Source organism: Pollicipes pollicipes, unplaced genomic scaffold (genome assembly GCF_011947565.3).
Source record: "Pollicipes pollicipes isolate AB1234 unplaced genomic scaffold, Ppol_2.1 Scaffold_7231;HRSCAF=8579_pilon_pilon_pilon, whole genome shotgun sequence".
Classification (NCBI taxonomy): domain Eukaryota; kingdom Metazoa; phylum Arthropoda; class Thecostraca; order Pollicipedomorpha; family Pollicipedidae; genus Pollicipes; species Pollicipes pollicipes.
Window position 1 is genome coordinate 8,861,649 of NW_023597034.1, and position 13,310 is coordinate 8,874,958.

Below are 13,310 nucleotides of genomic sequence, written 5' to 3' on the forward strand. Positions count from 1 at the left end.
CTCACCTACATTTCGGCTCGCAAAGTATGATTGAGTCCGACCAGCAGGGTTTGATGAATGTAGCGAGGCCCAGTTGACACAGGTAATGGTCTTCGCCTCCTGTTGGAGCACCGGCTGTGGAATGTGGGCGGTATGTGCCTGTACTGGTGCCTTGGTTTAGTGATAATTATTTATGTATTTGTGATGATGAGCTTTCACACATAATTTGGCTTCTAGTATTACGAACCCCTCGTTGTACATCATTTGACTTGTTACACGTCATGTGTGGAATTGAGTTGATCTTGTAACAATTTGCTCGCACCAGTTTATCGATTTGGAAAGAAGGACTGAATTACGAGGAGGAAATGTCGCTTTTATATCACACAAACACAATGCGCTTGTGAATACACCGATTCACCTGACATGACGCGTGAAGAGCGTCCGAGTTGTCTTAGAAGCAAATTGGCAGCTTGACGACAAAAACGTATATTGCCAGGCTCATAAACTGAATGGCACCGCTGACGCTGCCGGGTCTGCCCGTACACATCAGGGCCTGGAGAGGGCGGCCTTCTGCCCGTACACATCAGGGCCTGGAGAGGGCGACCTTCTGCCCGTACACACAGGGCCTGGAGAGGGCGGCCTTCTGCCCGTACACATCAGGGCCTGGAGAGGGCGACCTTCACGCGTCGCTTTTGTCACGGTTTTCCACCGCGTGACAGCTGTGCTATTGCAGGCGCATCTTATCGGATGTGTTTAAGTGCAGCGCATTGTTTTTATGCACGAGGTGGACATCGGCTGCAAACATTGGCAGTGCTGTGAACAATAAACACCACGCATGGGTTGGGTGAATCGGTGTTTGTGAACTCCGTGGGCTAATTTGACCGACTTGTTGGATGCTCGTCGAGGTGTTTACACTGGTGACCATCGTGGCGCGGGCATATTGAATATGCAACGGCCGGAATCAGGCAGGACTGTGTCACCTATGGAAACCAAAAGAAAAGCTTAGGTCGCTCTTATATGTAATCTGTTTAAGCAATCCGGTCTCCTATCCTAGCATTCAGGCTATACAAATCAAAAATGACGTTGATAAGTATCTTTTAAATTAGATTCGCGGAACTGTAATGACATGTTTAACAGCTCAATCAATTCCGTCAGACCAAGATTCGGCCTGATGGAACGTGTGGCTGGTTAATGTAGGACACGGAGAGCAGAACGGCGGCAGCGCCTCATTTCTTTCAACTTGCGCGCCGAAGACGTCCACCCTCAGCGGTCCTCCTCTCGGCTAAGCTGTCGGCTCCGCCGTGTCGCATCTCCCCATCTCGGCGGCCCTGTCTCAGATTCCCACTCCCCCCGCTCTCCGCGCGCGTGCCGCCCTCCCACGCACCCCGCCGGTCGGACGGGAGCTCGGAGCGCCGGCCGGCGGCCTCACCCCTGACCCGCCCGCCATCTGTCGACTGGAAAATCGTCCCGCTCCCGCCGCCGCGCCCGAGCCCGCTGTTTAAAACGTCGTTACGCCTTGGCGCCGTCTGGCGCGGACCGGTCGGCAGTTCGCCGCATGTGAATGCGGTGCCGCCCTCTGCCTGATTGTCCGGCTGTGCTGGGCGCGGGCCGCACTGACGTCACTGCGCTAGTAATGAAATCGAGCAACTGTCGCTGCATAATTTTACGGCACGCGTCACGAGCAGGCCGTCATCCCCGTGACCTGTCTGAAAGGTTGTCGACTTATATAGGGCCAATGGAATATTACGCTCTCGAAATGCGTGACATTGATCGACATTAGCCATGAATTTCATCACAAGAACTGGTTATGCCGAGAAGCCAGCGGCTTACGGACATTTTTTGTCCATATTTTGGCTCTTTAAGGCATGAGTTTATCTTAGTTCTGGTAACTTGGCTGCAAATAACAAAGCTAGATATGGTTTCGGAATAACAGCCATTGTATGGCCTGAAAATCTTTGTATATGTCATGAGGTATACGTCTTTACATTTGACACGCATTGTGGCGATCTCCCCAGCTCTCGTCAGCCGTTTTAATCAAGCTGGTCTCAAATGCCAGTCTTTCAGCTGTCCTGTTTTAGAAGAGACTAGCTTGGCAAGAAACCTAGGCTATTTTCAGACATCGTGCGCATGATGCACAATTTCTGATGATGTTTTTGGCGTCTATATCTAGTTGTTGGGATTATTATAGCAAAATATTTTTTGTTTGAATTAACGGGTTAAAGTGCCTTGATATTGAATATCGCAAACAGGGGTTATGACAGTGTGAACCGTGTGATTGGGCGGTGCTTCGGTCCCTGGACCTCGCCGCCGGATCCCGGCAAGCTTGATGGGGCGGTACTTCGGTCCCTGGACCTCGCCGCCGGATCCCGACAAGCGTGATGGAGCGGTGCTTCGGTCCCTGGATCTCGCGGCCGGATCCCGGCAATATTATCCCACGTGTGTTCACCACGAGGCGGCTGCGGGCTGGCCGTGGCCCACTCTCTCCTGGAGACACGCGGACGCCCTACCCAGTTCTTCTTCCCATGCGCCAGGGCTAAGTCCTGAGGCCAATTAGACCCACGCTGAACTGGCCATGCGAGTTTCTCCGTCTTTTTACAGCTGTAGACTAGACCTGCTTGGATGGTTTGAAGTTAGCGATTTTGTTGTCGACGAGCTTCGGTTTCAATGAACACGTCTTAGCTGTTCAGTTACAGTATGAGAGCACCGAACCTGATGTCTGTTTTGTTCGACGTCGAGTCATCTTCAAAGCCAAATGCAAAGGTCAGATGGGGGGGGGGGAGACTCCGTATCACCCCTTGAAGTGGCCGGCTGATTTTGGATTTTCAAGCGAAAAAAACCCTTTTCGGTCCATCGAAAAGTGTTCGTCGAAAAGTGCAGACCTCTCAAGGTCATGTTTTAAGATAAAATTCAAAGTCGAATAACAGGAAACTCCATAGCAATCAAAATATCATGAGGGAGCAGGATTTTCCCACCAAGGCTAGTTTATACGTTGAAGTTTCTTATGCTTACACATCCGAAATCGGACAACAGCGTTTGGATGACACTGTGCTCTTTGTCATTTGGGCTTTAATCTGAACCTAAAGGTCATGTGGTATTGAAAAGCAGACATCAGACTCGGTGTTTTTGTGGCATAGTTGAACGTATGAGGCTTGCCGTTTCACACCGGAGCCGGCCACTGAATAAACCGCTGATTTCACGAACGCCATGCCTGGTCGCACTGATGGATGGCTTTCTGGACGAGTGACCTGTACCGGCTGCTTTAACACTCCCGTTTGTAGTCAAAATGTCCATAAAAACTGCATCGTTACCCTGCACGTATTTTGCTTGCAGGTTCAACGCCGGAAAGATATACACGTATATCGGAGAAGTATGCGTCTCCGTCAACCCATACCGGACCATGAACATCTACGGCTCGGACGTCGTCAACCAGTACAAAGGTGAGCTTGCGTCCGCGCCAAGGTCTCCGTGAACCACGATTGAGGCGGACCACAGGAGAGTCGTGGGAAGCAGCTTGAGACTCGCGTGATGGCCGCCAGATAGTCGAGAGGGACGCACGGAGGGTCGCATCGTGACTGTCGAGAGGTCCCGAGCCGTGATAGCACCAGATGTGCCAGATTTGGTAGCTAGACGTTATCGTGAACGAGACGAACTTGACGACGGCAATGCGCGGCATGCATGGAAAGGCTTCAGAGAACGAGCGTGATAGCATAAGCCAACTATGGGGGAGTCACGCGAGATCCTAACGGGCCCGGGAGACAGTTTAATCTGACGTGACGCGCCCAGCGCCGACGCGCTTCTCAAATGACGCGTGGCGCGTCACCGCGCGCGCTCCGTTCGAGTGCGCGCGCAACGTCGGTGAAAAAAGATCAGTTAGAGCTTCTGCGAGGCGTGTAAGTCGACGCAGCGGCCGAAATATGCGGCATAATCGCAGCCGCGCCGTTTTTGCCGGCACTGCGCCGTTCTTGCCGCGGCGCCTCGAGGTTTTTGCACCGCCCTGTAATCGGCTCGCTCGGCGGAGACTGGTGTTCCGTTACGGTGGTGCGGCCGTGCGCTCGTGACGTGACACGACGGGTGGTTGCGTGCGGCGCGTGACGAGAGAAGGGAGGTGCGGGCGAGACATGTGAATGGAGTTTTTGTTTGAGACGTCCTGTTCAGAATGAGATGCTCAGCTGCCTCTTAGCTGTGACAGTTCTTGATTAAAAGGGGACTCGGTCTGCGATGTCTACACAGCGCCAACACAGTACACGTCTTTTCGGGTACTTGACCAACGCTTTTGTCTGGAACTATATTCTGCTTTACAAAACTCCAGCATTTCAATGTCTGTAGCAATCCGTACAGCAAAAGGCGTCATGAATGGGTGACAGCAGGGCTTTCGCGGAGTTGGAGAACAGGAACGAAGTTGGGTCCAGTTTTCATACAATGCCATAGATTTTGTTACATTTTCCAACGGTGTGTGTGTGTGTGGGGGGGGGGGGGGGGGGCGGCTGTTCCCTCTCTGTTGTTTCGTGTCTCTGACGTGGACAGAGCATTGAATCGCTTGCGCGGACGACTGGCTGGTCTGCGAGAGCCCTCTGAGGCAATGGCTAACGAGATCCTCCGGGCAGCAGACTCCCGCAACGCCAGCGCACTGGGAGAGGTGACGTCTGCCGCTCGCACAGAGAGCGGGCGTCTATCGATCACTCGGAGGTGACGTCTAGCCGCTCACACAGAGCGCTGGCGTCTGTCGCTCACTCGGAGGTGACAGTCTGCCGCTCACACAGAGGCGCTGGCGTCTGTCGCTCACTCGGAGGTGACGTCTGTCGCTCACACAGGAGCGCTGGCGTCTGTCGCTCACTCGGAGGTGACGTCTGCCGCTCACACAGAGAGCGGGCGTCTGTCGCTCACTCGGAGGTGACGTCTGCCGCTCACACAGAGAGCTGGCGTCTGTCGCTCACTCGGAGGTGACGTATGCCGCTCACACAGAGAGCGGGCGTCTGTCGCTCACTCGGAGGTGACGTCTGCTGTTCACACAGAGAGCTGGCGTCTGTCGCTCACTCGGAGGTGACGTCTGCCGCTCACACAGAGAGCTGGCGTCTGTCGCTCACTCGGAGGTGACGTCTGCCGCTCACACAGAGCGCTGGCGTTTGTCGCTCACTCGGAGGTGACGTCTGCCGCTCACACAGAGCGCTGGCGTTTGTCGCTCACTCGGAGGTGACGTCTGCCAGGGGGCTGCGGACGTGCCACACTCCTGATCGCTGTTTGGGGCAGCTCCTAGCGCTATCATTGGGCCGAAGATCCGCTGGCGTCACTCGCCGCCTGATGTGGCTCCTGACTCCCCCCCCCCCCCCCTCAGATCGATTAATTCTTCTGCCTGTCTGCAGCCTGAGTTTACTCCCACACTACCCGCAGGTCGAGAGATCTTCGAGAGCCGTGCCGGAGATCGTGAGGTTTCACTGCCTGTTTGCAGCCTGAGTTTACTCGAGAGATTCCACTGCCTGTCTGCAGCCTGAGTTTACTCCCACACCACCGGCAGGTCGAGAGATCGTTGAGCGCGGTGCGGAGATCGAGAGATTCCTCTGCCTGTCTGCAGCCTGAGTATACTCCCTCACCGCCGGCAGGTCGAGAGATATTTGAGCGCGGTGTGGAGATCGAGTGATTCCACTGCCTGTCTGCAGCCTGAGTATACTCCCGCACCACCGGCAGGTCGAGAGATCTTCGAGCGCCCGCCGCACATCTTCGCCATCGCCGACGCCGCCTACAAGGCGATGAAGCGGCGAGGCCAGGACACCTGCATCGTCATCAGCGGCGAGAGCGGCAGCGGCAAGACGGAGGCGTCCAAGATCATCATGCGCTACATCGCGGCCGTCACCAACGTCAGCCAGCAGGCCGAGATTGACAGGTGTGGCGGCCGGAACGGACGTTGGGAAGGGGGGGGGGAGGGCGTGGCCCGGCTGTCCGGACACACCTCGGGCGTGGCTGATCGACGCGGGGGGCCTAATGCCAAGGAATGAAAAACCAGGGTTGTCTCGGGCCCGGTGGTAGTCGTTCAGCTGTCTAGCTACCTGGTGGAACAACAGGCTTAAGGCATGCATCTTCGTGTACATGCTTTAGGTTCCGGGGGAAACAACAGGTGTAAAGCGAGGGTGCTATCATACCTTGTGCTGTTTTTTAATTTATTGTCCACTCAGAAAAGAATGAAGTTTTGTAAGAGAATCTCTGTGCCGACTCATCGTTAGTGGTCGTTTTGTCCTGTGATTTACAGGGTCAAAAGTGTGCTCATCCAGTCCAATTCGATTCTGGAGGCGTTTGGAAACGCCAAGACAAACAGAAATGACAACTCGTCACGCTTCGGAAAGTACATGGACATCAACTTTGACTTCAAGCACGACCCGGTGGGCGGCCACATTTCCAACTACCTGCTGGAGAAGTCGAGAGTAGTGCTGCAGCAGCCCGGCGAGAGGAATTTCCACGCATTCTACCAGGTACGTCATGCGCTCGACACTACGGAGTTTGGAGAGGTGGCGGTGACCTCTTCTGTCGGAGTGAGGACGAGTGCGAGCAGTCAGGTGTTGTCCACATGCCTGTGCCGCCATTCTGCGCGTGCCGTCGTCATGCGGGCCAAGCCATAAGTTCCGAAGCTGGGCTTTGTCCCTGAATAACTGTAACGGTATGTACCACGGTAACGGTATGTAACGGTATGTGCCACGTCCACTGTTCCTCGTCGTGCAAACCTTTTTTCGTCGAGTTTCAACGCGTCATCAGTTCTGAGTGTTGGGCACCGTCGCCTTCCCTCACGCGCCCCGCTCGCGCCGCTTCAGCTGCTGTACGGGGCACCGGACGCCGAGCTGACCAAGCTGAAGCTGGTGAGGGACGCGGCGCAGTACTACTACACGCGCCAGGGGGGCAACACGCGAGTTGACTCCATCAGCGACAGGCAGGACTACAAATCAGTCAACAGCGCTCTCCGGCTGCTCGGATTCGGTGCCGAGAAGACCGAGTGCATCTGGAAGATCATCGCAGCCGTTCTAAACCTGGTAGGGTTCGGAAGGAGCAGCTGTAGAGACTGAAGGCCGGGATGGGGGGGGGGGGGGGGCGATCGGTTAGGTCCCGAGACTGGAAGGAGTAACGTAAAAGGATTCGGGGGGGGGGGGGCGTAAGCCAAGAGGTTGAGGATGTGAAGTGTGTGGTTCGGGGTGTGGACGGTGTGAGCAACCTTTAAGATGAAAGAGGGGCTTATATCGAACGCGAGCAGCCTTTGTTGGTTGTTTTAGATATATGCTGCGGCTTTCTCCGTGCAAAGCTTCCGTCATACATAATTCATTGGGCTTTCATTGTGTTTCGTTGTTCCTAAGCCGGGCCAGCGTCTTGTGTGTTCTTTCGTTCCGCCCGTCGTTGTTGAATTACGACGTGTGTGGGTGGGTGTGGATGTGGGTGTGCGGGTGTGTGTGCGTGCGCGTGTACGTGCGCGTGTGTCCTGCGTCGCCCTCTGTTAGAGGATTGGCGTGGTTTTCCGTCAAGGTCGTGTGAATGACACTTGTTATTCGAGTACGTTTGTTATCGGTGTCTGATATCGTGTCAGCACGCCGCGCATTTCCCAGAAGCTGGATAGCGCCGACATGCGCTTGTTTGATAGCTGTTTGGCCTGCTTGGCGGCGGTGAGCGGTTCCCCGTCAGCTAAGGGCCTCCGACTCATTCGCTTACAGGTTCCCCTTAAACGTGTACATGCAACGTCACGGGAGCGAGTTTTATGCGAGAACGTTATACGAGAACAAATAGCCTGCTTGCATCTGCACATCCCCAACTTAGGTCATCTTACACTCGGGGCCAGAAGCAATAGGTGCTTGCCCTTGCTCCGGCTTCCCGCCCCACACTCCCCGGTCGCAGTCTGCCACTCCCCGGCGTTGAGTGTCTGTCCGTTGCCAGGGTAACGTCGTGTCTGCCACTCCCCTGCGTTGAGTGTCTGTCCGTTGCCAGGGTAACGTCGAGTCTGCCACTCCCCTGCGTCGAGTCTGCCCGTTGCCAGGGTAACTTCGAGTCTGCCGCTGCCCTGCGTTGAGTGTCTGTCCGTTGCCAGGGTAACGTCGAGTTTGACGACAACGCCGACGCGACCAGCGTGAAGACGCCGGAGCGGCTGCAGGCAGTGGGCGCGCTGCTCTCTGTAACGCCCGCCGAGCTGGGCAAGACCCTGTGTCAGCGTGTGATCGCCGCCGGCGGCGAGGTCATGGAGAAGGGCCACACCGGCGTGCAGGCCACCTACGGCCGAGACGCCTTCGCTAAGGTGGGCCTGGCGCGGCAGCCCGCTGGGAAGCTTACCGCCCCGGATCAGCACGGATCCGACGTTTTGTGCCGAGTTGTCCGCGAGCGAGTCGTGGAGTGATTCGGGCGTTATTCGAAACGCTGAGGCCTCTGACTTCTGTCCGTCATGTGCGCACCGCCCGATGCCGTTTTAAGTGTTGGAAACGCAACGCAAACGCTACACGCCATTGAGGAGCACACAACACGCGAAACGCAAGCACGCTGTTGAGGAGCACTGGAATGCTATTTTGTACCAATCATTATCCTCCCGTTCCGTGAGTTCAAAGTATACCGCAGCTGTTGTAGTGTCAGAGCGTCACGTTCCCTATTGCCGGCAAACGCGTGCCTGTTGTCAGTTGCGTAGATCCGCAGCCCGCTGCACCAACCCTGAGTCACGTGGCGCTGCCTCAGTCCGCGTCACGACGCGGCGGCAGCGGCTCCAGGTGCGGTGACAGCGCCGGCGCCGGCCACTGCTCCAGTGCGCCGGCTGGGGGAGTCTGCGCCGACCGCTAGTCACGTGGGAGTTGCCGAGTCACGTGTATGGTGCTGACGTCATCCGGGCTCTCGTGCTCAGCCAGCCCGTGCGTAATCTGTTCATACTGCAGCGTGCTGAAATGCTGCCAAGCAGTCTACGGGGCCGAATGGTCTGTGTTCCACTGCTGTCGTAGGAAGCGGTTCAGGACGTGTGCTACATGGGTCTATAAATTGCTTCCCATTGTCGTCGGCAGGCGATCTACGAGCGCCTCTTCACATGGATCATTCAGGAGGTGAACACGGCCATAGAGGTGAAGGAGGAGAGCAAGCGGTACCGCACCAAGAACACCGTCATTGGCGTTCTTGACATCTACGGTTTCGAGATATTCAACAACAACAGCTTTGAACAGTTCTGCATCAACTACTGCAACGAGAAGCTGCAGCAGCTGTTCATCGGTATGGTTGTGGTTGTGCTGTCCACAAAAAAACGTGAGATCTAAAACGCCACTCGGGCTTAAGTCGTCTGGTGCACTGACTATTATTGGTAAAAATAATAGCATCGTGAAGTGCGAGAATGGCAGCGTTCATTTTGCTCAATCAGCAGTATGCACTTGTTGAACATGTAAGGGTCACGCACCTTACAGGACTACCCTCCGAACGCGGCGGTCGGGAACCGCCGTTGTTCAGCCGGCGCTACGGACGATGACCTTGGGGCTGTCAGTGGGATCTCGCAAAAGAGGGGTTCCATGAGTTCCCAAACCCGCGGCATGCGCCCCTACCCGGTGAATGGCACCTTAGCACGAACGTGCCTGTGTTGCAGCTCCGATTCAGAGCGGTGCAGGATATTGGCCGACGCGCGATAGTCTATTGGTCTTGGGGGCACAACAAATGGGCTGACTTTTCCCCCCTTCCCCCCGCCTTCCCCCACCAGGGCATGTCTTAAAGCTAGCAAGCAAAAAGAAAGAAATACACAACTGGAGAAGCATTTTCCTCCTCCTCCTCCTCCTCCCCCCCCCCCCCCCCCCCGTGAACACATGCAAGATATGACCTGCAAACATCGATGTCTCTACGACTGAAAACAGCGCTACGAAATGCATCAAAGTAGTATTGCTGAAAGCAGCAACATGCTTGTGCACCATTTGCATCATTGTGCACAATCTGTCGGCCAGTGTCCTCCATGGTCCGCTGCCAAGAAAAACTAAAACAAACGCAAGCTGAAAAGATGTTCATGAAAACAGGCAAAGGTGCTTTGGTTAACTAAATGTCAGCATTTGCTTGAAGTTTGGGAAAAAGGTTTGCTCTCATGATTCTTGGGCAGGTCATTTATTCATTTACCTCCCCCCCCCCCCTTTTCCCGGATCCACCCCTGATGAAGCGTGACAGGATGTTGTATGTTTACTTCTTGACAGTCATGCAAGTACAGCTCCATGGGAAATATATCCGCTGATAATTACAATTTCAAGGGTGCAAGATGCGCCCATGCGCCCCGCTGGCTGTGGCACTGGAAGTCAGGTCGTGGGACTGCGGGAGGTTGCTGTTGCTGACCGTGGTGAAAGTGCTGACACTGCTCATTGGTGTTGCTATTGATGCTGACGCTCACCATGTATCCGCAGAGCTGGTGCTGCGACAGGAGCAGGAAGAATACCGGAAGGAGGGCATCGAGTGGACCAACATCGAGTACTTCAACAACCAGGTGGGCCCCGGCTGGCTGGGGCGCTGCGCTTGGACAGGGTGACCCACGACCCCTCAACCTCCCGTGCAGGGGACTCAATTAGATTCCACAAGTGTACTCTGAGACGAAACGCCACTCTCAGTTGCTGGAACGGATCATTAAGGATGACCGCATATTCTGATTGCTTATTTCGATAAAATCTTCGGTTTTTCATCTGGTTTCCTTCAGAAATCCCACTGGCTCGTCTCGCACCGAAGATCATTGTAGGCGTGGCCCGCACTGCTTTACGGGCCTGTCATGTCCTCGGAGATCATTGTAGGCGTGGCGCCGCACTGTTTTGTCGGCCTGTCATGTCCTCGGAGATCACTGTAGGCGTGGTGCCGCACTGTTTTGCGGCTGTCATGTCCTCGGACATACCGTCAGGCTGGGTCTCCACTAGCTCAGACGTGTTGCGTGCTGTTGACTGACGCCTGTTGGCCTGACGCCGCAGATCATCTGCGACCTGGTGGAGCAGCCGCACAAGGGCATGATCGCCATCATGGACGAGGCTTGCCTGAACGTGGGCCGCATCACCGACCAGATGCTGCTGGAGGCCATGGACAAAAAGCTGGCCAACCACCAGCACTACAGCAGCCGCCGACTCAACCCCATGGACAAGGAGCTGAAGCATGGCGAGGAGTTCCGCATCAGGTGAGCAGACGTGCACTCTGGAACGCACTTCGGAACTCCGGGGGCATGCGGAACTCTGTGGCGATGGCGGTTGGTGTGGTTTGTGTGGCTGTGGCAGTTTGAACTTTGGATCACTTGCGACGCATGCGGCGAACGCTAGACGCTCGTCACAAGTAAGCGGCGGGCCTTAGACTGCAGACCAAGATTGTTTTATCGTCAAAAAAAACGGGAGGTTTGGTAGCTGTAACGACAAGGCTCGACTGGTTCGCTACTGACGAGACTACATCTTTATAACCACCGGTGGCAGTGCCAGGTATATCTCAGGAATAAGTAAGGCAGTCGTGTAACAGCTAAAGTGGATGCTAGTTCCTGTCTTCGGCTACCCGGCATTGCAGCGTGTGAGACCACTGCTATCACTAAACAGACTCAACGCAAGGTTCGGAATTCTACTATCAAAGAAGGTGCCGGCAATGAACGGGCGCTGCCTGTACTTGTCAGAGCTTCAACACCCTCCCACAGACCAGCTAGACTTACCTGCGGGGCGTAAAGGGTCTGACCGGCCCCGCCCTGGCCGTCCTGCCGCAGGCACTACGCCGGCGACGTGAGCTACAACGTCACCGGCTTCCTGGACAAGAACAAGGACATGCTGTACCAGGACTTCAAGCGGCTGCTGTACTCGTCGCAGAATGAGACGCTGAAGTCGATGTGGCCGGAGGGGGCGCAGCACATCAGCAAGGTGTGTCAAATGACGTCACGGATCATTGACACGCGTGGAGCCATGTTGCGACGCCTCAACCGTGAGGCCCCGGCTCTTTACAGCCCTCTCTGTGGAATGATTATCAAACAGGTCGAACTTGATCACTGAATTGGTGTCTCCGACCATTTTCAATTACCACCAGCGATCGGCAATTTGTGTTTTCGTAGATGGATGTGATGCTGACTGATTACTGCTGGGTTCTGCTGCTGTCAACTGCTTACTGGCTGGAAGTAAGCAGGCCTGGCACCATGCCAAGTGACAGCATCGGACAACGTTTCAATCCGCGTCATCCGTTCCAGACGACCAAGCGGCCGCTGACTGCCGGCACCCTCTTCAAAAACTCGATGATTTCGCTCATCACCAACCTCGCCAGCAAGCAGCCGCACTACGTGCGCTGCATCAAGCCCAACGAGGAGAAGTCGCCGGTGCTGTTCGACAGGGAGAGGGTGCGCCACCAGGTCAGTTTGCCGGGGCAGCCACGACAGGCGGGGGGTGCGCCACCAGGTCAGTTTGCCGGGGCAGCCACGACAGGAGGGAGGGTGCGCCACCAGGTCAGTTTGCCGGGGCAGCCACGACAGGAGGGAGGGTGCGCCACCAGGTCAGTTTGCCGGGGCAGCCACGACAGGAGGGAGGGTGCGCCACCAGGTCAGTTTGCCGGGGCAGCCACGACAGGAGGGAGGGTGCGCCACCAGGTCAGTTTGCCGGGGCAGCCACGACAGGAGGGAGGGTGCGCCACCAGGTCAGTTTGCCGGGGCAGCCACGACAGGAGGGAGGATGCACCATCAGGTCAGGTTGCCGAGGGAGCCAGAGTCATGCTGGCGTGACGGAGCGCCCGGCACATTGGAGGTCGGCACAGCGGTTGAGGGTATGTCGTCGGACCACATATGCTGGGCGATTCCGCACCGGTGCATAATAGGTAATAGCTGATGCTTTTATTCTCACGGTACTCGAGTGCGTCAAAATTTTCGGTTCTTGGCTCTCAACACCGTGTGTGTTTTGCTCTGCTGGTCCGTGCCGATTTCAACTCCGGTTGGTGTTTCAGGTGAACTACCTGGGCCTGATTGAGAACGTCCGCGTCAGGAGAGCCGGCTTCGCCTACCGCCAGAGCTACGACAGGTTCCTCAGGAGGTACGCACTGCTCACTGAAGGATCACACGCTGTGCAAAGGCTGTTTGCTGTCAGATTGGTACTCATCAGTCGCACGTGTGTTTGTGAGTGTGTTTTTGTGTTTGTCGACGAGGGTTGATGTTGAGCGAGGTCGTTGTGTCCAGGTACAAGATGATCTCTCAGTTCACCTGGCCTAACTTCCACGGCGATTCGGACAAGGAGGGAGTCAAGATCCTCATCAAGGAGCAGAACTTCGTCGACGACGTCAAGTACGGCAAGACCAAGATCTTCCTGCGCTCGCCGCAGACGCTGTTTGCCCTGGAGCAGGTCAGATGTCTGCTGTTACAGTGTGCAGCCGCAGAGATGGATAACTAACGA

At 55.7% G+C, this 13,310-nt stretch overlaps 1 protein-coding gene across 1 annotated transcript in view; it reads left to right on the top strand.

Annotated features, from left to right (window-relative positions):
- Positions 1 to 13,310, top strand: part of Myo31DF (Unconventional myosin ID) — a 41,859-nt gene that overhangs the window by 20,695 nt on the left and 7,854 nt on the right. The window contains exons 2-13 of the mRNA XM_037234598.1: positions 3,310 to 3,416; positions 5,662 to 5,857; positions 6,221 to 6,440; positions 6,777 to 6,992; positions 8,033 to 8,236; positions 8,982 to 9,183; positions 10,341 to 10,420; positions 10,890 to 11,089; positions 11,654 to 11,804; positions 12,125 to 12,283; positions 12,868 to 12,953; positions 13,097 to 13,259. Coding sequence (XP_037090493.1) covers positions 3,310 to 3,416; positions 5,662 to 5,857; positions 6,221 to 6,440; positions 6,777 to 6,992; positions 8,033 to 8,236; positions 8,982 to 9,183; positions 10,341 to 10,420; positions 10,890 to 11,089; positions 11,654 to 11,804; positions 12,125 to 12,283; positions 12,868 to 12,953; positions 13,097 to 13,259 — 1,984 coding nt within the window. The remainder of the gene's footprint in view (positions 1 to 3,309; positions 3,417 to 5,661; positions 5,858 to 6,220; positions 6,441 to 6,776; positions 6,993 to 8,032; positions 8,237 to 8,981; positions 9,184 to 10,340; positions 10,421 to 10,889; positions 11,090 to 11,653; positions 11,805 to 12,124; positions 12,284 to 12,867; positions 12,954 to 13,096; positions 13,260 to 13,310) is intronic.